We start from the raw sequence: 26,177 nt of genomic DNA, 5'->3' as shown, positions 1-26,177 counted from the left end.
TCAGTAAAAAAAATCAGCTGCAATTTGGTTTTACAATTCTCTCCTCTTTATGCTTGCTTGATCATTTTTATTACCTTTTACTCATGGGAAACCTAAATGTAGACATGCTGAGGAACTGCTATGACAAACCTGCCACATGTTATTGCTATTCCCTTGCCCTATTCTTCCCTTTAAAGCAGGAAAATTCAAAGAACACAGAAGTTCAAGTGTCCAGATAACAAAGATTTGCTTCACACCGAAGGTTAAATATAATAGTCACGTGCCTGAAGATCCTGCCCTCCAAAAAAGATGAGGCCATGCATGGACAACAGCATGCACTGAATCCACACAGTGAATGATTAATCCTGGTGTCATGCTTTGCTGTTTCTGAAACTATGAACATTCAGGAGCTGTAATACACAAACCCCTGAAGTGGAGATGTGACTGCTGAATATTGCTCACTCTCCTGTTTTGCTTTAGTGCTATGCATCAGAAAGGGTATCCAGATCTAGGAGGCTCTCAACATTCCCTATGACCAGAGTCACCAGCCTGCCTACCCTTCATCTGTCCCTGCCCTACATTGCTCCCTTTCAAACTGTAGCCAAGGGCAATATTCTCATAAATATCTTTGATACAGCAAATCCCTAAGGATTCTAGCAGTGGGTTTCATGTAAAAAATAAACACAATCACATTCTTACGCATCTGATCTCACCTCCCAAAGGCATTTAAAAAATCACAGATCAAGCCCCTAAGCATTTACTCAGAAACCCTTCCAGAATTTGCCAGCAGCAGCTTCAAACACTGCCAGGTAAATTAAATACCCACCAGGGCTTTATTTTTACTAATTGCAAAAAGCCAAGGATGTTAGAACCTACTATACCTGTGGGAATATTAGGTCTCATATGCTAACAAAGGCTGAACACTACAAACCTGTTACTTTGATCTCCACAAAGAAGAAAAGGCATTAAAAAAATGCTGTAAACTTCTGAGCAATTCTACAAACATCATGAAAATACAGCTGCCAACATGTTCAGTATTCATACAAGGCGTTTATAATGAAGCTGAAAGGAAGCTTCTGAGGGAATTATTTCTTTGCAATCTAATCTGATAGAAAGTTATATCTGAATGCCAAGGTTCATCAACAAAGAAAAGCAGAGGGAAAATGGCTACATATTTCAAGGTGAATTTAGAAAAAAAAAACAAAAAAAACCTCAAAGCAATAAGCCTTAATTTTAATTTTCAATGCTACTGGTATTTTGTTCTATTCATAGTATTATTCTAGGGTTTTCACATTCCTTCTGCCTTACATAGTGATAAGGCAACAGAATCCCCATCCCCAGGACTGCCAACATAGCAAATATAATATTACCATATGGTATTAAAAAATTCCATACACATCATGATCTAATTAAACTAGTGATAGAAGAACAACTGATGATACTGCAACACAACAAATATGCTATGAGTCTTTTTATACTCTAAGATATTTTTTCTTCTAGTAAAGTACAAAGACTGAGGTATGCTTTATGTTTCTCTGAGAAAAATTGCAAGGCTCACCCAAGGCTTTCTGTGCAAGATCTGGATTCTTTACAGGAAATGTGTGATTCATTGCTCAGTGCTTAAGTGTTAAAAAAATATATTCAATTGGGATAAATCTTTCTTGTGCTGAGTCAGTTGGGAGGTTGGTTTTTCATTGTGTTGTCTTGCTACTATTTATATGGAGTCAAAAATACAGAAAATGCAGAAATGTCTTTTGAAACATAGTTCCAGTTACTTAGAATTTTTTTTAACTTGTGTAGCATGGAAGAATCATCTTTAAGTACGGATTAAAAAAAAAAAAAAAAAAGGCAGAAAAATAAAGTGTCATTGAATCCAGAAAGTTGAGAAATGCCATGGTTGAACTTGGAATTCTTTAATCTGCTCAATAAACATTTCACTGAAGATTTCCTCAGATAAGGACTATGAATTTTTTTTCCCGGGGTTCCTTGAAGAAGGAGGAAGAAATGAGAGAGCAACAGATCTGGGGAGAGGATTGGGTCTGTGCATATGTCTTTTGCTTACAATGAAAGAGCATTACAACTTCTGCTGGGTAATTTACACCAACCTGCCAGTGTCTGGCAGGAGGAGCCCACCATCTGAGTAGGAAATGCATGCACCAGGCACTCAAATTAATGTGACATACAAATTCTATGGAAATTTATGCTAATTTCCTTAATGGCTTCAAGATGGTCAGGAAACAAAATGTATTCTATGTTTTGTCAGGTTGTCAATTACTTCAACATGCAAGACAAACAGTTTCCTCCCCTATTCCGTAGTCATCCCCATGGCTGTTCATTTACTCATGGTAATAATTTCCTATATTTGTTTTCAACTCTGCTAGTTAATCCTATCCTATAAAATGAATTTTCATTACTGATTTTCTCATTGAATCAGGAAAGAGCACTGGCCAGCCCCATGCAAATCCTGCTGTTCCCTCATTAGCCAGTCTCCTCGTTTCGCAGCTCTGATTCCTTTCCATTCTGTAAGTTTGTTCAGGGGTTCATGCCACTGTTCACAGGGGGCTGTGAAGGGCATTTTACTACCAAAGAGAGCACTTCTCCACAGGAGCCAAGGCCTTCCAAAGTTTTCTGTGAGATTAAACAGTATGAGCCTAACCTCATACATTGTCACAGCAAAATGTTCTCGTAGGAAGCTGCTGCTGGCCAGATTAGTGTCCTGGGTGTGGGTAAAGTGCTGCCTTTCCCATAGGGCTCTTTGGGTCACAGTGGGTGGTTTTGGGTCACAGTGGGTGGTTTTCAACCTTACACAGTACAAAGAGAAAAGGAGACTTAGGCTCATTTTTGCACAAAATAAACAAACTGAGCACATTTCAAAATCCTGCTGTGCTTTGCGTATATATTTCTGTCTGCATTGATTTCAAAAATGTTGTGAAATGCTTTATTATCAAAGGAATATAAAAGACGAAGCAGATATCATTTGTTTTCATCCTCTCCTTGTCTTTCTGAAGAAACTGTTCTATTAACTCACCAGCTCTGCCATTTTGTGTTTGCATATGATGCTTCAGCCAGCACATTTGAACATAACATTTATAGCAGGTGAACTGTGGAGCATGGAGAGCTCTGTCAGAACACATTAACCAGAAATCCTCTGGATATCCACAAACAGTAAGTCAGGGTGACAAGTCTCTTTCTCAGTAACTTTGGGGACCAGATAAGGTTGAATACTCAAGCTTTCCATGACGACACTTCATAAAATATCCACAGTTAGTTATTAAAAGAACAAAGCAATATTATAAAGATCATTCTCCAAAGAAATTTAAAAAGAGTGACTTGCGCTTTTTAAAAAGGAATACAAATTTTTATGAACAATATAGCAGGGTTATCTTAATAGCACTGCATAGTAACTATGCCATTCCATACTCCATGAGGAAAAAAAAGTCTTGCATCTAGATAGGATGTTTCATTAAGGTTAATGAAATCAACAACTAATATAATTCTAGAGATCTGTCTGAAGTAATGCCTATCCTCACTAAGTGTTGATTTATATCAGCTGTATCATAATATGAATACTAAAAGTGAGGAGCTTTCTTGACTTTACTGAATAGAAAAACAAACATTTAAGAAACAAAAAACCTTACATCACACTGGAAAGAGCAGGTTTTCTGGACTATAAAATTTGCATATGAATAAAAATGAAAACTGAGTTAAAAGAAACATAAGTCACCTTTCTGGACCATTTGAAAAATTCTATTCCTGCTGAGGTTCACTTGAAATCATCATGAATATGTTTTCTGATTTGACAAAACAAACACATACCATTTGGGAAATTCCTTTAAATAATAAATTACTGCAACCCTTCAGAAAAAAAAATTAAAAATCAATAATAGAAAAAAGCCCCACAAAACAATCAACCAAACAAAAAAAAAAAACAATCAATGATTACACTTTTCAAAGATTAAGAACTAACTGCTGCCTACCATACAGAACTCTGGGCTAATCAGCAGATGGTGCACAAATGCACTCCCTATAAAGCATAGCACTGGAATTTTCTGCCAAACTAGCCAAGATTTGCTAACAAATTCCTATGCAGACTAAGAATAAAGTGGGATTTGTGGATGTACATGTGTGTGCATGAATATATAGTCCCTGTACTCAGAAACACACATATTCAAAATTAGTCAGACCCTCCAGTACACTCATTAACGTGGTCAATGGGTTTTGTAGGATGGCCTGTCTGCAATATCAAAGGAAAAACAAAAAAAAGCAGATTGTTTTCCTTACAACAAATTTTGCAGGCATATAACAGATTAAACTAACCTACACTACAAAATTTAGCCTGTTCCAAGAGAAAAAGAAATTTATAACATACATACAGCTCCACAGAGATAAAATTAGGAGTCAATCTGTTGAAATAAACTCTTCTGCAAGGAAATCAAAGCATTGGTGAAGCATTGGAATAGCACTGAAACTTCTATGAGCTAATTTAGTTGCTCTTTGTTTAGCTATAACATTATTTGTTTCCTCAATCCTTTAATTTGGAGTGCTCCTAAGAGCAGAGAGGCTTGCCACTGTTCTTGAAAGAATTTATTTCACAGTAAAAAGTCTTTAAATGACAACACTGCACTTCTGAATAATATAAATTTCTTAAAACCTGACAGTTTCAGGATCTTTTCTTTGGCTTTCTAAAGCATATTTCCTCTGGTTTTGACAGGGGTTGCTGGCATCAAAAGAGTCAGTAATAAAATCAAAATCAATACAGTGAATTACTGTGGCAGTGCGCTTTTCTTAAATAGTTCAAGATTTTAAAACACTAGGAATACACTTTTACTGATGTATAAATAGAAAACTGTGTTTTCCTTAACATGCAAAAATTAGTTCTCAATTAAAAAGTATTTAATTTCATAATGAGATGTAATTGGTCAGAAAATAAAACACCATACAAAACAAAAAAAATAATCCAATAAACAAATTAAATATCAATTACTGGATAATTTTTCTAAGGAGCTGTTAGGTCACTCCAGTGTTTACATGACAGCCCTGTTGAAATCTTCAATGGTTTATGTTAAAAGCTAATTTATTATAAGAAAAGGAAAGTTTGAAAGGTTATTTATGCTGGCCTGCTATGAAGATCATATCATTGAACAAGATGGTATCTGATGTTCTTTAGTAAATCCTGCAGCATCTATTCTTTCTTCTGTCACCACTAAAGACAAAAGTAAAGGTCTAAAAACAAGATCCATGTATGTTAGTAGCTTTGTTCCTAGATTTCCTCCTTTAGAGGACAAGAATTTTATTTTATAATGTCTAACTAGGCAGACTGCAACATGAATCAATAGCAGTTCAGTTCTGAGTGTATGCTACAGGCAATTTGATGAAGGAACAAAGGTAGGAAAAAAGGCTTCAACAGCTCCTTTTGCATCTCAGAGCCTTTCAAAGAATACAGAATTTACTGTATTTGTTTCGCTTCTGTCAAGCACTATCAGCACCCTGACATTCTGAGTGGAATTTTCTTGGTTATTTTTTCCTTTTCAAACACACAGCTAGGAATACAAATCTAAGCCTTTTGCTATATATAAATATATATAAATATATCTTGGTCCTGCCTCATGTAAATCAAGCAAGTAGACCTCTGAACCTTTAAAATTGAAGTTTTCCCATTATTTTCTACAGAACCTTAGAAAAATTCAGGTGAAAGGTATCTCTGGAATTTACTTAACCTCTTACTCAAAGCAGAAATAATTTCAAGGTTAGATCAGGCTGAGTTCTTAAAATCTGCAGAGAAGAATTTCCACACCCTCTTTGGTCTATTTATTCCTGTGCTGACCCACTTCTACACCAAAGTTCTGAATTATTGCATCCATATATCTAACCAGAATTTTCCTTGCTGCAATTTGTGATGCTCCTCTCTTGCCCTTTCATATACATCCATCTTCTACCTAAAAATTCCTCAAAGAAGTTGAAGACTGCAAAAGGATCCCCCACGATCCCTTCTTTTCTTCACAGCAAATAAAACCAGCCTTGCCAACCTCTCTTTGTGAGTCCATGCACAGGTAACCTGATCATCCTGGTGATGCTCTTCCACACCCACTCCCTTACAATGATGTCCCTCTTGCTCTGGGGGCCCAAAACTGGGCACAGTACTGTCCCAGTCTGTTGTTCATGAATCCCATTTGACTTTTTGTCCACAAGGACACCCAAGCCTTTTTTTCACAAAGCTGCTGTATCAAACTTGGGGAAAACAGAGCTAAGTAGAGTCAGAACTATTATCATGTAAATTGGTTTTCTTCAATTTGATGACCAAATTAAAAAATAAAATGAATAAATAAATAAAAATTTTTGTTTTAAAAAACAAACAACCACACCGTAATAATAATTTTAAAATAAGATGCAAATCAAAATAATATCCTACAAAAAAACTAGGACATTATCAGAATGGACCAAGAAAAAACCAAAATTCTATTGCGCTTGCCAAGTGGAAAAAACATCCATTCACAATGCAATTTGTCAAGGTTCAAACTTCTGCTGAGTTTGAGAACAAGAATGAAAGTGGAAGGAGGAAATTTTTACTCACTATTAGGCAATATTTTTACTTCTTTTGGGATGCAATGAGAATTAATCAAAGGCAGGAATGGAGTTCTTCTGGCCATAAAGGGACAGATGAGTCAGTAAGTGTTCTCAAATGAGACAGGTTCAACAGAAGAAAACTCAATTTCTGAATAATCTTTAATAAAATTATTAACCAACCGGAGTCAAAAATACCAAAGTGAATTATTTTTACATTTGTAGTTTTCCTTTCACTGTTTCACAAGGAATGATATTGCTTAAAGATCATATAATGTATGATCACAAAATTATTCTTCATTAACTTTCTTTTTTCTTCTACAACATTTTAGAATTCAGCACAGAGAGAGACTCTGTCTCAATTTTGGTTCTAATCTAATAGTCATAATGCTGCTAAAGCCTATAAAAAAAAAGAAACATTCAATACTTATTTTATAATCAAAAAAGTTGTTACATTCTGTATAATAAATTATATATCATCCCAACCAGGGAGGGATTGCATTTAAAAACATATTATCCTGACAAAGTTTCTAGAGGAGTATCTTAAAAATCTGAATTTTTATTACAGAACAGGGTATTACTAAACAGTATCACAAAGTATTACCAAACATTAAGTGAGCTGCTTTGCTTGCAATTAATGCATCTTTCCTGCTCTCTGATTTCATATTTATGGAAAAACTGGGGGGAAATCTTGATTATGTCTATATACTCATAATTCTGTCTGTATGAGGACTCCAGCTGGAACCTACAGGCATTAATGTGAGAAACAAAGGAAACACATCACACAGATTAAGTCACTCCCACAGCAGCAGAACTGTAGATTAGAATTAGTGTTTCCTGGATGATTTGTACTCAGCCACCATAGCTATCATTAATTAATTTCCTGAGTAGAGCAAGGAACTTGCCTCCTTCTCTTGAAATCAACAGGTTTTGGAGTTAATTTCACTGGCACTGGTCTAAAATCTCCCATCTTGAGATATATTTCCCCTACTGCGAAATGTGTCAGAGGATAAGAGGTTAACTAAACATTTCATGACTATCAGGAAGACAGTGAATTTTGAATCAGAGGAAAAAAAGTCATGAATAATTAAGTCAGCACTACTCAAATTTGTCTCACATCTGATATTTGTTTTTTTTTTTCTTCTACTCAGATATAGCTCAAAAATTTTGCACGAATGCTGCGATATCCTAAAAAAATTAAAAATTAATGCTACACGAGATATACAAAATTATCATTTTATAGCTTCTTTGAAGATCACAGACCTAGATTTGAAGAAAGAAAGCAACTGAATATGGGAAAAGCCAGCTCTTAGGAAATTAATACCGGGAGGTGTTGATAAACTTTGTGCGTTGTCATGACGCATGGAAGATCCTGGCAGATGCCAGTGCAGGGGGAAAAAAAAAACCCCATCATATTAAAAGAAGACAAGTTACTGAGAAGGTCTGGATGGAAGCCATGGTCATCATAATCTATATTGGACCTAGTGATATCAGCAGAACTAAATGGAGAGCCTGCAAAACAGGTTTTGACAGTTTGTTATCTGTGCGTACAAGACCAAACGCTCTCAGAAATGAGAATGGTGCCACACTCAGGGAGAAGCAAAGAATGGCACACCACCTCACACAGTGCAGAAACAACACAGATGGGCATACACTGCTCTCAGAATAACTGAGATTTATCCAGCTAATTTAGCATTGATTATCAATATTCCTGCTACAGTTACAACATGAAGATACCACTTGCCTAAAACAGTATTAACCTTTAAGTCGGGAGAAAAACTGGTTCAGATAAATAGGTAGTATGGCAGATCTTAACCTAAAAAAAAAGTACTTTGCAGAGGCTGTGTTGATGCCAAGTAGAAGTTCAAAAATCAAGATGCCCTATTTTTTTCAAGTGTATTTTAAATGAAAATTTGAGGACATAAAGGGCAGTTATTTTTCAATATGGAAGAAAGTGTGCACACTTAGGAGCAAGATAAAGACCTGAAAATATGAGGCTATAAATGTCTAAGAAGGACAAGCAAACTTGGCAGAACAATATTTGGAATATGCAGAGTAAGATCTGTGAGTATAGAAGATCAAATGTAGCAAGCAGGCACACGGTGGATGAAGATTTTCACCCTCTAAACTGCACATAACAGCAGTCTTTGTGTGCTGTTAACACCTCTAAGTACTCCATCCTCCATGACTTCACACAGCTCTCAAAAACCCTCTCCATGTGTGCTAAAAGGCAGCAGAGAAGGACCCAATTCTAAACTTGTTTCAGCTGCCACTGTTGAATTTCTCTTGGACAAACATCCACATCCTTCAGCTGAAGGCAATTTACTAAGCATGGTGCATCAAGATGGTGAAAAGGAGGGCACTCTACACAGCAGGGTGTAAAAGGGAATCTGTGCAGTCCTATATTGAGGTAGAAAACTGAATTCTTTGTAACTTTTTGAATTTGCAGTTAGAGGCTCATTTAGACCTTGGGCAGATGTCCTTTATGGTTGAGATTCTCCACACTCCTTAAACAGATTGATTGATAATAAGCTGCTACAGCACATTTTACTCATTTGTCACTTAAGACAGTAGAAATGAAAGGAATTTGCTAGCTGACACCAGAAATATATTTCAACAAAAAATAAGGACATCCTTAAGGGCACTTGATGAACAATAAAGAACTACAAAAATACTTTAAGTGTATTTAGATATAAATTTCTACTTATCCCCCAGCTTCTGAAGAATCAGCTATAATTAAAAATCACAGTTATATAGGCTTCAATACTATTTTTAAAATTTCATCATGCTATTCAGTGGACCAATTGCCAGATATGCCACAGGCAAAATTATGTAAATCCTGTGGATTTTTCCCCCCAAATCCAAAAGAATGTTTTGGGAATTGCTAAAATATATTTTATCTATGTGACTGCATGCCAGTACTGAAGTTATTCCAGGTGCACTCCAACTTTCCCCACAGCCTCCCCACAACTTGCTACAGTGCCAACTTTACCTGTGATTGATCTGCATTAAAATTTAGCAACGTCCATTTGCATTAATTTGTAGTAGCAGACAGCTAAGTACAGCAAGTCCACATGGATATTTGCACACATGTAAAGAGTTTGTCCACTTTTACCATCCATTCATCCTTTTTGTATCCTCACAAAGCCAAGTAGATCCTATGATGCTTATTAGAGAAAATATCAACATCATGCATGTGGCTAGTGTGAGCTGGCTCTTAAGATTCTTTCATTCACCATGTGATAAAACTTTGTGGTGAACTATGACACCCCATATGGTGATATTACCTTCCTGAATAAAATAAAAAAGATTCTGCAAATACAAGTGGTGGTTTAAAAGCATGCCTTACTTGCAAAAGTGCTCTTGAAAGCAGAAACTGTTAATAGTTCACTAACTGAAATAGGAATATGATGAAAACAGACAAGTGCTTTGAAATAAGGAGGAAGATTTACATTTGAAAGCAATGGAAGTGACAACACACTGCCCTTAGCCAGACCTACTTGTTCAGAAATCTCCAGCTTTGACATTTGGGAGATATTACAAATACCCAGAAGGAACCTGCTGTGACACTTTACAAGATAATGGCATCTATGACCCACAAACAAGAAGCTTAAAACCAGAGGAAAAACACATATTGGATTTACTGTTAAATGGCCATGAAGCTCTGCATCAGAAGAGGACCAAAAAAAAAGTTTGCTAGATATGTGACTTCCAGGGACATCTCAAGCTGATCTCACATTCTTACTTGCCAGAAAATCAATGGAAAATCACCTGGTCTGAAGGAAAATATACTTTGCCTGAAGACTTCCCCTTTTCTCAATGCCCTGTCCAATCCTATTCCTCTGAAAGGAGTGCTAACACAATAAAAAGAGCAAATGATACCATTTCATTGAAAGCCTTAACTTGGTGGTTTACCACCAAAAAGTAAGAATCTGTCAACCCCAAAGCCATTAATTTTCAGGATCACAAAACACGACAGCAGAGCTGTAAAATGCAACGGCACCAAGGAGACAGACAATAAACAGCAACAAAAAAGTGCAAGGACAGAAACTCTGCAAGAATTTTGGATAAATCATCTGGATTTCCTACCTGCAGATTAATAAAAAGTAAAGATTTAGATGCAAGAGAAAAGTTGTAAAAGATTAAGCATTTTCTCTGACCAGCGTACAAAAAATTTACTGTGTAGATTTAGGAAACTGCCATCTCAAGAGTTGTTGTAGGAAACTACATCCAGCTACTGACAAAAGAATAAAACATGGGAAATAAACATTCCTTTCTAGTGCATATTTCATAATACTCATTACCATACCAATCAAATTTTTATTCATTCTAAAGTATTATTATGTATTGAATTAAGGGATTTGCTTTTTGAAATTAGAAAGGGTGAAAATATATACTCAATTCTGATACTTTTTTCCTTCTTTTTTGTCCATGTATTCGGTGACCTTGTTGGCATTACAATAAAATTTTGCTTTAATGAAATTTTAGTGAAAAAAAGTTGCAGTCGGGTTTAGTTTAAAAGATAGTAAATAACGCATGCTAAATTGGATAGTCTTTGGTCTGGGTCATGAATTTAGAGAGCTAGATAAAAAAACTACCAGCAAATGCCTCACTGTCTCCTATGTTTCAAAAGAATAATGGCTCAGAAATCAGTTTTTAAATGTAAGGAATTCTATCAGTTTTGTGACATTGCTCACCTCCTTTATTATTTTCTCACTTGTTCTCTAATGTATTTTTGGAAGTTTTGCAGAGGAAAGCAATTTTAGGTTTTGTCCTAACCATGCCTCATTCACTCCCAATGATTCAGCAATTTACAGAATGCACAGAAAAAATTCTGGTTTTCATAAAATTTTAGAAACATCAGCTTTCTCTCTGGTGCTGCTATGCATTTGCATCCACAGTTATTTTTCCATTCTGTCAGGAGGAATGTGAGTTGTGCTCCTGCCAGTTAAAATAAACAATTTCCCACAAGGGGTCACCTCTTCCCAGTGTCCAGGTGGGTTTTTTGAGAAGTGGTGCAATGTCAGCAGACCAAATAGGAACTGCATCTTGCCCTCTTTTAATACCAAAACATACTCAAAATCTCCACTGACTTTCTTGTCATCTTTCCACTGCATGCATGAGAGCAGAAAGGCAAAAAAATCACCAGTGAAAAGAATATTTTCTAGAGTGTAATGAGCAAAGTGTGAGAAGTCATTTTAAGAGACATAAAAGGCAATTATGAGGAGGAAGGCAAACAGAAAATTGTGCTGCTCCCAAGCACATACAGTTCACTAACAGAAGTGCTGATGTCTCACTATGTCCTGTTAAGTCATCACAAACCACTGTACCAAGTAATGACACAAGAAACATTGGGTGCATATCCCTTTTTGTGGCTGCACAGTGTGCTCTTCTGAGGCTGCTCTGCCCCAGGAAGGAACCACAAGGGTCTCGTACAGCAGAGCTGCCAAACAGACACATAAGCAACTAACAAAACTCTTCAGAGTATATCTGGTTATTCAAATACAGTCCAGATACCAACAGAGTAGCAAAATAAACTTTTAACCCCACAATGCACATTCTTTACTGGTCATAGATTTGCAGATGTTAACAGGCCTTGTGCATAAGCAATTTACCTTATGAAATTAGGCAGAGAAATTCAAGTATAGTAAATGTTCTGTTATTCGCATCCAACAGACAAAAGCTACTTCACATAGCTAGAAGTTGATGACTGTAGCATGACAATTCTAATTACACAGCCAAATGCTAATACAGCTGAACCCTTCCTCTGTTCAGCAGTCCATTGCAAATTATTTTGGAACAAGACATGGGCTTTTGTTTGATATTAATCAATCCTCCCTTTCTATTATCCCCTCGTGATACAGAACACACAAACCTATCCTGCTTTGAGGGAATAATTTGGAGATGAAACAAAATCAGAAATCACAACTCCAACATTTTTCCCAGACTTTCCATGTATGTTAGTTCCAAGTGAGCATCCAGCATTGGAAAGGCCTGTTGAACAGAATACAGTTCATGAAACACTGTATTTAGAAATTAAGTTTCCTTGTGCATAGTACAGATACTTCACTCATATGTCAAGACATAATGAGTAACTATAATGACAAAACCTTAGAAGATAATGCATAAAGCAGAATATTCACATACTTTTAATTCACAGCAGAATTTACTCTCCAGAATTATTATGTCTCTAATGTGGACATCAAGCATTATAGCTGTCTTTCATGACAACCAGACTTCCACACAAGAAAAATCATTCTCTTAAATAAAGTATCCTTCTGGCATATATTGAGAAAACAATGTGCATGTGCTACAGTTACATCAATGACCTTCAAAAATGCATGTACATGATAAACTGCAATGGCCAAGTCATAATTTGTTTATTCATGATCATATGTCTCTTGAGCTTGCTGGGGTCTCATCAGTAAAACAATCATTTATCAGAAAAACACTCCCCATTTCTCAGATATACAAGTTACAACAAAAGCTATTATGGTTAAAGGACTCTCCTGTTCTGATTTCTACTCATCTTAGAAAAGGCATCTCAAACAGACTCTATTCAAAGTCCCTATTCAAACTCAAATATTCAGTTCTGATTCAGTTCTAGCAAAAAATATTTTATACTGATCTCTCTAATTCATAACACTCAGTTGGGGAGAACTGAACTTGGTGACTCATGAAAAATCCCTTCCTTATACTCTACCCTACATTATTTTCTCAGTGGAGTGTTACTTTTGACAATATTCAAGGATCTGCCATAGTTGAAAATCCTTAAGTTTCACATAAACCTCCAAAATAATTGCACTCTGAAAGAAAGAGCTAGATAGTCAATCAGCTATTTTCTGGCTACAAATGGATGCAGCTACATACAACATGGACATTTTTAAGGAGGAAATAGGAAAACGTGCTGCTATACTGCTAGCTTGAGCCTCTCCAGGATATAAATGTTGAACCAAGATTGAAGCTCTCTGATACTAATTTCAGCATAGCTTAATTACTAATTCTTTCATTATCATGGATTAGAGTGGAAAAATGAATTGCAGAAAAAAATATTACTATTTAGCAAAATTGTTAGGCTGATAAAAATAACAATTCCTCCTTAACCAAAGATAGCAATAAATTACACTGTGTTTATTTGGTTTTATAGAGAATGCATTTGTGGATAACCACATTGCACCTTTAATCAATTATGAAATCAATTTTTCTTTATGCATTTCCACAGCTCCAACTAATGGTTGTAGCATTTCTTTCTAAGCCTGAACTCTGAACATTGTCAAATGCTGCAGTTCTCTTGCCACTTAAAGACAAAGTTAAGTGTATTGTTGAATATTATGGGGGTGTTATGGGTTTTATTGTTGTGTTTTACAGAAATGAGCAACACCTCAGACACAGAAAAACACTCACACCCAACACACTTAGGCAAAACATCGATGTTATTACCCACTCTTAAAGTGGGAACAAAGCAGAGACTATTAAAATACTAATATGAAGGTTTATCTAAGGATTGTTACTTTGCATATCCTTCTGCAGGTGGAGCAGAAAGCAACTCAAGGCATAGAATAAAAAGCAACACGTATGATATGGAGAAAGAAAGCCTGAAAGTCCTAAGTACAACATATTAAGACAATTATTTCTCTGACATGGTACACAGTAGCAGATAGAAAATGCAGTATAAGTCTATACATGGTACAGCAAAGCTGAGTACTACCTGTTATTAAATTGAGAAAATTGCAACATGGTAATTTATTTTTTCTTGTCATCATTTGCCTCTATTATCTAATCTGCCTCAGTACAAAAAGCCCCAAGAGTGTTTTTCTTTGGGGATTGCAATTCACTCTGATGATTGAAGAGTATGCCACCTACTACAAAACACATTGCCCAAAGCTATTGATGAAATCAGTTAAAGTCAAAATAAGTTTTGTTCCATCTCTCTTTCACTTCAGACAGGATCTTTAAACAAACTTATGCTAGCTGTGGGTTGAACCCAGAATTAGCAAGCTAAAGCTAAAGGAGTCTGGGAATGTATTTCTGTGTAATGTACTTGTTTCAACATATTTCACAACCACCTTACATTTATTAAAAGCAAGCACGCCCCTAACAAGGATAAACTTTCTAGCAACTGTGAAATATGGAATACCACTGATTATGCTGAAAACCATCAAAATGCAAATGAAATAAGAAAGAATCTGAATCAACATCACTATGTAAACAAAATATAAAGTGAAAACTCATGTAATAACACAGATGGTATATGTTTAGCTATTTGCCAGATGCTCATGCTAGGGATGATCTCCAGCACCGTGAAGTCACCAAAAACCTTTGCTTTAACTTCAAAGTATTTGTTGTCTGAATAAAACAAAGTTTATTTTCATATACATCAACACAGTACACATTGCTGCAATTCTCAGATCAAAACATGGCAAAGAACCATATATTATAATGCTTACCACTATCACTTTTGAGATTTCCATTGCTGAGCTGTTTCAACCTCTTCTGATGGGATTTGCCGTTGTAGTGGATTTGTGCCTGAGCAGCAGAGTTGAGCTGAATGTTACAGACATTACACAAAGTGAAATTGGTGTGTTTCTTTTCCCTCTCCTTCTTTTCTTCAGTGCCATCAGGTGCTAATTCTTTCTCACCTTCCCGGTCTGGGAGAGATGTGAAATCTGAATTGTATGACTGGTTATCGACTGGTAAATCAGGGCTCCAGGGCTTCTTCATATTTTCTGAGAAGTAAAAAAACACATGAGAGAAAATTGATGAGAACACAGAATAATATAGACAATATAGTGACATCTGCCAATCACTAAAAAGCAGAAAAAAATTGTTTGCATTTTATTCTAACATTATATTTCCATTCATATATTTTGCTTTCTGTTCAAGTTTTCCAGTTCTTCTATGTAACTTGACTAACTTCACAGCCAGGTGCCCAAAGCTGATCCCAACAGATGTGGATGTGACACCTCCTGTGATAACTTATCTAAAAAAAGGGTAAAAACACTTCAGGAGCTGAGAAAAAAATGTGAGACAAAAGAGCCCTTCAGTCAATGGAAAAAAAGGGTGAGAAAGTATAACTAGCAGAAGAATCTCCCCCCTTTATCTATTAGCTCAATAAGCTAAAATGCACACACCTCATCCTTGAGTTTATTAAATCATTAGCAACCCCAGTCACCCTCTCCCCACTTCCTGTGATTGTTTTCAAGCCTAAGTCTAAACTTCATAACTTTCTCATTGAGAGAAGTTCAAAGACAAATAAACATGCTATTAGTCTCTTATCTTAACCACCCAGGATTATAATTGGAGGATAGTTATCTTAGATTCAGCTAATACCAGATAGCAACAACCACAGAAATGAGAAGATAATCAAGATAATCCCATCTGCAGAACTTCAAGTGAAACCAATGTAACCATGAGCTTCCACGACTAAAAGCGAGCAGAAATGGCACAGGTGAAGAAGTTCTCTGAGCATTGGAAACCTAATTTGCTATTCAAGGAATGCAAAATGTTATACCAACTTAGCATTTTGATGAGAACTTTTTATACCATATAAATCTTTAAAGTGCTTGTTCAGCCAGACTTAGTGAATAAATGAAGGTCCAAAAGAACCAAATCTATACTTTGAGTGACAAAATTACTGCAGCCTTAAATACGATGAAACTACTTGGTCTCTAATTGACAAATCAATAATGACAAAAAAATATATATATTATTGCAGCCACACAAGAAAATGGGTCTTTAATGCCAGATCCAGAAAAGTTTCAGTGTCTAAGATAAGTCTAAACAAGTCTCCAGATTTGGGTCTGATTGCAACAAAATGCTGAAAATCATTCTTCAGTTCGCTTCAAATGTCTTAAATGTCACTGGCTTAACTTTTTTGCCAGATCTCCCAAGAATTTAAAGACAATTATTGCCTTCAAATCAAACCACAAAGACAAATTTATCTAAAGAAGCAAATTTAAAGTCTATCAATACTCAAATCAGATGGTGCTCTTTTATGCTAACTGAACCCCATTTCATTTAAGGAAGTACAGACTCAAGTCTGAGAGGACCTCTGCACTTGCTGTAGATTTAAATCTCACTCAACTAGATCTTTCAGCTTCTGTGTACAGTCAACTCTTATCTAGGATTGTAGCTGTGGAAAGCAGGAGATGAGAAAGCAGCCAAAACAATTCATTCTAAAGCAAAAGACATTGTGAGACTGTAGAAGCTTAGAAGAAAACCTGACATTTTTCAACAGCACTCCTATAGCAGATTTCTCCTAATGGAAGGAGGAGTTTTCTCCTGAGGAAGAAGCATAAATATATGGACCTCTCAGCCCTTCTGGAGTTTCTTGGAGATACTTCTCACTCCAAAAATCCATCTGTCTAAAATATTTTTAAATTAGTAAATTAAGTCTTTAATCAAAGCACTCTAAGGATTAAAATGCTATCACAATAGAACTAGTAATACTGCTTTGGTCTAGATGCCACTAACGGTTCAGTAATCCTGGTTTATACACATGTTGTACGTTAATATATATATATATATAATCTATTGCATTGAAAGCATTCCCCACTAGAGAGCAGTATGAATTTAAAATTACAGGAACAATACATCTCTAGCCCTATAGTGCTAGCCATATAGGCATAAGATCACTATAACAAAGCAGATTTTTCAACCAAGATGTAAAATTTGCAAGCAAATGTAATCTAGTAAATTAAACATTGCATGCTATGTGTATGCATGTCTCATTCTTTTTGAAACATTTACACACATAAGCTGGCAGCCTAATAAAATGTATTAGCATATTATTACATCCTTCTAATATTCCAGTCAAAACAGTCTAATCCATGAAAGTCTTATTTTTGGCATATAGAATCTCTCTTGCATTATAATCTCATTCCAGAAAACAAAATCACAAAATGCACACTGAATAATGGCACAATAAAATAATAAGGGAAATTCCACCTTGGAAATAAGTGATTTGTACATCTACCATGTGCTTTCCTTAGAAAAGAATGTGGCATTGTTATAACTGCAATACATTTTTGTGTATGTCCATGTCACTCTCAAATCTAGAGGAAGGGGGAAATTTTTAACTGGAGTTTAGGTAACAACTGGGAAAACAGAACTTTCAGAAATATATTTTACACTACATTTCATCAGCATTTGCTTTACAGATAATATATACTGAATATATAATACATAATATATAATGAATATATAATGGCACTGCTAAAAAGTGACATACTACAAACCTGTGAAAATCACTTTCTGTAAAGCCAGCATTACATGGTATTACAAAATATTACCCATTTAAGAAAAAATTGAAAATGTGAAGAAATTTTCTTTAAAAAACAGAAACACTTTCTGATTAAAACATTCTGAGTCATTCTTATTCAATATTTTTTAATGTACAAGTAAATAAAGATAGCAAGTGATGAAGAAGAGGGAGATATTTTAGTATAATTTGCTAACATACTTTTAAAATACAATTTACCACTCCAAATAGTATTTTGAAAGAAACAGGAAAAAAAAAATCTATTTCTTAAGATCTTGTAGAGATCCACCAGTGTTTAAACCAACACACATGCAGTCTAACTCATGAAAGCAGCAGGCCTTTAGCTCATGCATGCATTATTGCATACTTCTATTTCCTGGAGTAAAAATGTTTAGGCAGCAGTTTTGATTGATAAGGAAAAGAATGCTTAGTTCATCCTATTGGAAAATTACATGGAATACAGTCAGAAAAACTTAACTTTAAAAGCCATTTTTAATTGTTATCAGTGTCTTATTGGCTTGATAATATGTGGATAGGGTTTAAATGAAAACCCTCTTTCACTGCTATCATATTATAGAGTTGATGTCGACTGCACTGGTTACATATCTTTTAAAGTCATCAGTTTTGCAGAGAATTATTTTTTCCCTATAAAAGAAAGCTAGCTTCTCAATTTTAGGGGCCCTAATGAAGCCTGCAGAGCACTAGAAATGAGTGAACTAGGCAACCAAGATCCCAAAACTTCATGCCAATTTAACTAACACTCTGGATAAATGCCTACATTTATTTTTCCTGGGTCTCTGAACTCAATTTTGGCTCACTGATGCTTACCAGTAAAATGAACTTTACATGACATTATAGCTTGTGAAGTAGAAAATTGTCCCATATGGGAAGCCAGCATAACTACAATTTGTGGTATTTGCTGGCTTAGATAATGTAGATACTTCCTGGGGATTTCTCTTCTTAAACGTGCTTGAAAAGGATTAGAAATCTCATCCTTCCCTGAAACAATCTTTATCTTCTTAGCTGCAAGCCAGTGGCATACTTTCTATTCAAGAAAATTGAAAGGAAATTTTACTTGTTTGTACTACAACTAATTGTTCTGTTTCCAGCCCACCTTATCAGCACAGAACTGTATCAACCACTGTGACTTTGGCTCTGTCATAATACTCAAACCTGTTGGGTACATGAATCCCAGAGACCAGTGTGCACCTAAGTCTGTTGTGTTTAGTGCAGACTTGCCACTGATGAATGAACCAGCTCAGCCTGGAGAAAAGGAGGCTTCAGGGTGACCTTAGAAGGACATTCCAGTACCTGAAAAGGTTTACAAGAAGGTTGAAGAGGGACTTTTCACTAGGGCCTGTAGTGACAGGACAAGGAGGAATGGCCTCAAGGTAGAAGGGGATGTGTTTAGATTATATATTAGGGGAAAAAGTTCCTCATTACAAATGTGGTGAGGCACTGGAACAGAGAAGTAGTGGACTCCCCATCCCTGGATGGGTTCAAGTCCAAGTTGGATGGACCTTTGCATAATTTGCCCTAGTGGAAGGCTGCCTTCCTATGGCAGGATAATTGGAAATAGGTGATCTTTAAGATTCCTTCCAACCCAAACCATCCTATGATTCCATACCTCAAAGCATATCTCCTTGTCTACTTCCCAACAGGTTGCTACAATAAATACACTCCTGTAATAGCTGAAGGATAGAAAACATGGACAGGACACTAATGACAAAGTCCACTAATTACAATACTCAGGGATTTCTAATATTTCTTTTCAAAACTGTGAAAGACATTAAAGCAGCAATCACCAAAGATGCAGATGTTTGCATCTTGGTTACTCATTCCCAAACTCTACTCTATTCCTAGACACTTTCAATTTCACCAAGAAGGTGTATGAAGAGTCATCTCACTATGAAGCAGACAAAAGCATAAACTCATAAACAAAACTAGGAGTTTTGTTGTCAGAAAAAAGTATTCCTCTTCATTTGCAGATGTCTATGCTGTAGATCTCAAGTTAGATGGAATGAATCTTGCTTGGCCTGTGATAATGTCTCTCCAAATATTAAAAGGACTGAACTTTCACAGGTAATAATACTTACTTTCTGAGATATCAACAGATAACAACAAATATGGAGAGATATCAGCTGCTTTCAAGAAACTGTTGTCAATGCAATGTTTAAAAAAGAAAAGAAAGAAAAATATTAAAAAAAAAAAAAAAAAAAAAAAAAAGGGAGAGATTGATCACTTATCAATATTGTGACCTTGTCAGTTTTCACATATTTGGGGGATGTAACTACCATGCTACACAAAATTACCTCTGGCAATAAATGAAATCTTATTATCTTTTCAAACTTCATAAATTTGTTGCTATATTTTTCAGGTACAGGACATCAAGAGCTGAAGCAAGTCACTGTAGCATCAGGCTTTTAAAAATCTTCTTCACACTGTAAGTGAAACTATGCCAGGACCCTTCCCAAAACTTGTATCTCTGTGCTGAGGTTTTCCTATTTATGTTCTGCTCCTTGAAGCTCCCTGTGCATTGGGTACTTGTGATGCCTTTACCAAAAAGCCCATGAGTGCTCACTTGCCTTTGCAACCTTTAATTGAGCTCAGTGAAAGAAACTGTAGCTCTAGAAATGTATTCCTGGGAGAAGCCTAAAATGATCATATTGCCACCTATTTTAAACATGGACAGTGGAGGCAGGGCAGCCTGGGGGAAGGATCAGGAATACAAAAATAAAACACCCTTGGCTTCTTCCACCCCTCATTATCACTGGATGATCCCAACACTGCAGCTTTCTGCTTTTGGTCACAATTGCACCTGCTCCTGGTTTAGAGCCCAGAGAGATTTAGGTCATGAACAGCCCATTTTGCACATCAGGGCTGTGGCAGAACAAACACACAACAAAAAGGGCTAAGCAGCAAAGTGGTGAAAGGTCACTCACGGAGAAAGCACTGCAGCTGTGAAACACAGATCCCTCCCAAATGACCTGAGTGACCTTCAGGATGTGCTGCAGGACTCATCTGTTTTCTCTAGATGGATGGATGGATGGATGGATGAGGGAGTGAACATTTCAGTGGAAGAGCTACTGTGGAATGGGAATCTACTGAGATCTGAAATGCTTTTTAGAAACCAATCAATTTTTTTTTTTTCTGAGCCTTTCAGATTACATTTAAATTCCAAATAGCACATAATGCAATAAACTTTGATGTGAAAATCTGGAAAATATATGCATTAAGTAATTTTACACTGTAGGAAGGCCTTTCTACCATAAGTTTTCATAGCAAGAATAATCACTTTCTTCTAAAATCGAGGAAGAGTTTGTCAGGTCGTACACCCAAGAGCTAAATTACTAGTCAGTGACAAAACTGTAGATAAAACTCAGTGTATCTTCTTGTCATGTGCCTAATACAGCTCAGACCAAATCACATTTGAAGCCAATATTTACCAAATTTTCTCTTTAAAAATTCCACACAAAATAGAGTAAAAGAGGCATCTTAGCAGGGGGGGCAAGAAAAGTCAGGGAGAGAAACATCTTATTTTCTTGTTTATTGTTTCTCTGTATCCTACCAGCTCCTCCCTGTCTGAGCACTGCTGTTAGCTGCTACACCACTTCAATCATCCATGGGAATAATAAGATCATAATCATCATCATCTCAGGTGTTTTTGTGAAGCCTAAGAGGAAAATAATCTCTTAAGCAAAAACTGCATCAAGCAAAAGAAATAAAGGCAGGTTTTCCATACATGTTTATTGCTCAGGGGGAATGAGACAAAACGAGATTGACTTTATTTGGGGTTGGAGGGCCTTATAATTTTATGTCTCTGTCCTAGGGCTCCTCCCAAGAAATGCATCTCTTCAAACTGAACACTGTAAGATTAGATACTTACCCATTTGAAATGGGCTCATTGTATATTTGTATACTTTAAGCAATAGCACAGAAAATAAAAGCCTGGCCTTTTGTTTTGCTTTGCCGGGAGAGCACTTAAATCTTTCAGGAAAGGCTGCATTTCAATACTGCAGCAAATGAACAAAGCCCAGCCTATCTCCCATCCCAGCCACGTGCACCAAGAGATCCTAAAGGAACTTATAGATGGACTAAAGAGAAAAAGTTCATCGTTTCTTGGTTCAGCAGTTTCCTCATGCCAGAAGCAACCAACAGACATCTTATAGTCTCAAAATATACTGCAGTCAGTTTTTTAATTGAATTCTATAAAAAGAGGTAAGCACTAATCAACACCATATGTTATTCAATTAGCTAGTAATACATATCTATTTCTCGAGCCTGTGCTAACATAATGGAGCACTTTGGGTGGTTTGGAACTATTTAAAGGCCAAGTAATTAATTTGCAAACATCAGCTTCTAAAATCTGAGAAGCACTACTGTGATGACTTGCAAGCCCTGAAAACTCCCTCATTTGCTTTTTATTCAATCTGTTTCCAGAAACAGTCCTTGTGAAAACAAAGATTTCTGCATAAAATAGGCCCACAAAAAGATACAGGTTCAGCTATGTGTGTGTTACCCAGGTCCAGAGGGATGCTCTTCCATAGAGATAAAGTAAGCAGATCTTGTTTGGTCACTTCCCTCTCCACCAGCAGTATAGTGTGGTACAGACCTGAGGCCATAATTAACACAACAAATGGTAGAGCTAGCAAAGCTATGTGGGCTCTGCCTACCAAGAAAATTTGTTGCTGTCAAGCCACCTGAAGCACATTATTTTTTCCATATTCTTGATTTCCACACATGGATAGTGTGCTCACAGCCTCAGAACTCCTGTCAACGGCAGTCAGAGTTGACTGAGCTCAAAAGGAAGGGACAGAAACAGCTGCAATTCAGGCTGGCTCTGCTGCACAAAACATTGGGTTTAGCAATATTCCTGAGAAGGTAAGCAGTCAGAATTGGATTTAAAGGGAAGGGGAAAAATAGAATAGGGAATTATAATCATAGAATCTTTTAGGTTTATATATATCTTTGAGATCATCAAGTCCAGCTGTTAACCCAGCACTTCCAAGCCCACCACTAAACCACGTCCCCAAGAGCCAATCCACATGTCTTTTAAATACTCCCAGGAATGGCAGCTCCATCAGTTTTCTGGGCAGCCTGTTCAAGTGCTTGATAATCCTTCTGTTGAAAAAATTTTTCCAAATATCCAGTCTAAACCTCTGCTAGCACAACCTGAAGGCATCTTCTATTGTTTGTTACCAGGGAGAAGGGACTGATCCCCACCTGGCTACACCTTCCTCAACTCCCATATGTGAAATCAGCCTACAACCTGTCATTCAGATATCCTGTAAGTACATTTCCACTTTAAGTATCTTTAGTTTTCCCAGTACCTAAATATCCAACCAAAACTTTATCTCAGCAAAAAGCAAGAGCATGGACAGCTGTTTGGGCATAACGAGCAACTCATTTTTGCAGATGAGAAAGTTCCATTTTTAACACTCCAATACAATCACTAACTACCGCTGTTTCCAAGTAGGCAATTTTTAAAATTAAGTTTCAGTTCGTGTTTGTGACAAGTTTGCTGATAGGTTGTCTCTTTGGATATACAAGCACTTTTTTTTCCTTTCTTTTGTGATTAAGTTTTCCAGAAATAAGTATTTTGACAATATGCTGATGAACACACATCCATAAAATGAAACAATAAGAATTAAAAAGGCAAGCCACATGATTAAGCACTGCGGGAATTCTGTTTAAAAAAATAAACCACTACCACTTTCCCCAAAAAAACTCAAACAGTGCAGAATAAAGAATAATAATTTTTAGAAAGCAAATTCAACCCCTAAAGTCTTCATTATACATTAAAAAAATGCAGCCATTAGACATGAAATAAAATAAACTGGCAATAAATGTAGTAACAGTGAGGAAAAGGAAATTAAAGGCTACAAGCAAGAGATAACTAAATATAAGTTCAGGAGAAATGCCAGAAATTTGTGGGTTTTTCCTCTTTTTTTTTTTAATCTAAGCAATTTTAAAGCCATTTTAAAGATAATTCACAAAGATTTTCAGAGTTTTATGGTTTGAATTTTCAAGACTTCTATGGTCCTAGTAAATAGCAATATTTACCACATATGAAAATAACCAAAAGATAATCTCCCCCTTCATTTTGTTGTATTTTTGTTTTAGGGAATTGCTCTGTGGGTATTTTTTAACAAAAGACTCTGAAAACACAGGAACCACAGAAATGCAAAAGAGAGCAATTTTAGTGCTTCAATCAGTTGCCCTTTGGAAGATCTTCCTAAATCAAACAAAAAGTTCTTCTTCTGCCTTTCTCTAAATTCATTTCTAAAAAGACCTCTGCTAAAAAAACCCCTTGAGATCAAGGTCTTGTGTTTGAGTATTATCATTTATACTTTCACAGCAGGAACCATTTTTTTTCAGATTATCTGCTCATTATAAAACATTCAGATAGCTCTGGCAGCATTTACAAGTATAGGGATTTTTTTTTTTTTATTATGTTATTGCTTCATTACACCCACTGGGCCATTTAGTGTTGAATTTAATGGAGAGAAGATCATTTTCCAAGCAATGCAAACACATCACAGTGAAAGTCTGTTGTGTTTGGAAAGGTTAGCAGATGTTTTTGCAAGTGCTTGTGAAAGTTATTGTTGTTTATCTTACTCTTGAACCTTTGGATTGCATTTTCTTTAAATACTGCATTCACCCCTGCATTCTTGGCAATACAAATATAATTTCTGCTAGTTTACACCATGTGGTTTTTGGGTAGCTGCTACAGTTTTAGCAAGTATAAACATATTGTGTGGAACTTAAAAACATATTCTCTATCATGGCTTGACAGACAATGCCTTTGCTATTGTCTCCACAGCTGATATAATATTTCTGCATGTCAACTATACATTTATCTGAAAGCCTTCATCAATATTAGGTACCTAAAAATAATACTGAGCAAATCAGACTATCCTGGACATGTATTGGTAAAAAAAAAATCTGAAAGACAAATTGTGGGACCTGGACCTATTTATGTTCCTTGGGATGACACAGTGTCCCAGAGCAGCAGCTAAAATCTTTTGTTACAGTCACACAAGGCCAATGCAGAGCTTCTCTTATGCCACTGGGGAATTATTTTAACACAAGGACTATCTGTCTGTGTCACATTTCTAATAACCTTTTCATCACAGTACCCAGATGTAATCCATTTATAGAATCGCTTATGCATCAAAAATAAAAATGTGCAAAAGGAATCTAATTACTGAATACAGAAAGTGGGATGATTTATTTTTTATTTGGGATAAATTCAGGTGGTTCACTATTAGTGGATGTAAATATATTTTCAAGGCATGATTGTTATAATCCCACAGGGTGAGTGTATGTGTCAGTGTACATTCAGGAAAATGCATCATAAAATATCAGGACCTAAAAGGATGTCCTGAGCAATGAAATATTTATTGCACTAGCATTTTCCTTGCATTACTTTCCCACTGGCATACTTCATTCCTCTGTTGAATTGTGTGGAGAATTAAGGCAGGGCATATTAGGGAGAATTTGCTTATATTTTTATAAGCAAATGAAAAAAACCTTTTAAGTTAAATGTAAGAGAAGGGATTAAAACTATGACTGTGTTTATAGATGCAAGATCTCTGAAATACATTATTTATTTGGAATTTGGACGTATACAGTTCCACAATAAAAGTAGGGAAATGCAAGAAAAACATGGACAGATTAGAGAACACAAGCCCATACCTCCCCCTCCAAAGCAGGAACTGCTGCTTCACTTTCTTTCTAAAACCAGCCCCTGTTTGAAACTACTGACTGCACAGCATAGTCCTTGAGTATCTTCCACAACTTAAAGCCTAGCAGAGAGGCCCAGCTTACTGAACATGATAATCAATGATGGTGCCTTAATAATCTTAAAATACAAAAAAAAAGCTTCTAAATTAGGAGAGATTTTTCCCAGTTTTGCAGAAATCTGCACATTTTTATACATCTTTTGCAAAGTTGTGTTGGACCACCACCTTCAGGATTCCACCACCATGTTATATTTTTGCTGGGCTTCATACAGCATGCTTAGCTAATAATTAAAAAAGCATCAATGGTTCTTCCTGAAACATCCTGCAAAGATTGGATGTATTTCTGAAAAAGAATCATGGAAAGCACTGGAATAACACCACACACAGAAAATAAAATAGCTGATGCATTCCAACTTTCTCTGAGAGACCTTCACAGCAGCTCTTTTCTGCTCTAAGTGCTTATAGCTCAGACCCTGAGCTGTTGCTTTCTGGGAGCCTGAGCACTTTGCTCAGCCACTGTGATCTGCAAAAACCACTGCTGCTGAGTGTGCAAAATCTTTCTAGCTCTGCTGGCCATCTGCAAAGTCTCTCAACCTTTTGGGCAGGATGAAAATGCAGAAAAGCCCTGAGAA

At 36.2% G+C, this 26,177-nt stretch overlaps 1 protein-coding gene across 1 annotated transcript in view; it reads right to left on the bottom strand.

The window, feature by feature from the left end:
* ZNF385D (zinc finger protein 385D) overlaps window positions 1-26,177 on the bottom strand; it is a 405,970-nt gene that overhangs the window by 311,697 nt on the left and 68,096 nt on the right. The window contains exon 2 of the mRNA XM_056484767.1: window positions 14,988-15,266. Coding sequence (XP_056340742.1) covers window positions 14,988-15,266 — 279 coding nt within the window. The remainder of the gene's footprint in view (window positions 1-14,987; window positions 15,267-26,177) is intronic.

This window comes from Oenanthe melanoleuca, chromosome 2 (genome assembly GCF_029582105.1).
Source record: "Oenanthe melanoleuca isolate GR-GAL-2019-014 chromosome 2, OMel1.0, whole genome shotgun sequence".
Lineage (NCBI taxonomy): Eukaryota > Metazoa > Chordata > Aves > Passeriformes > Muscicapidae > Oenanthe > Oenanthe melanoleuca.
The sequence above is the reverse complement of the archived record's forward strand: the minus strand, read 5'-3'. Positions and strand labels throughout refer to the sequence as shown.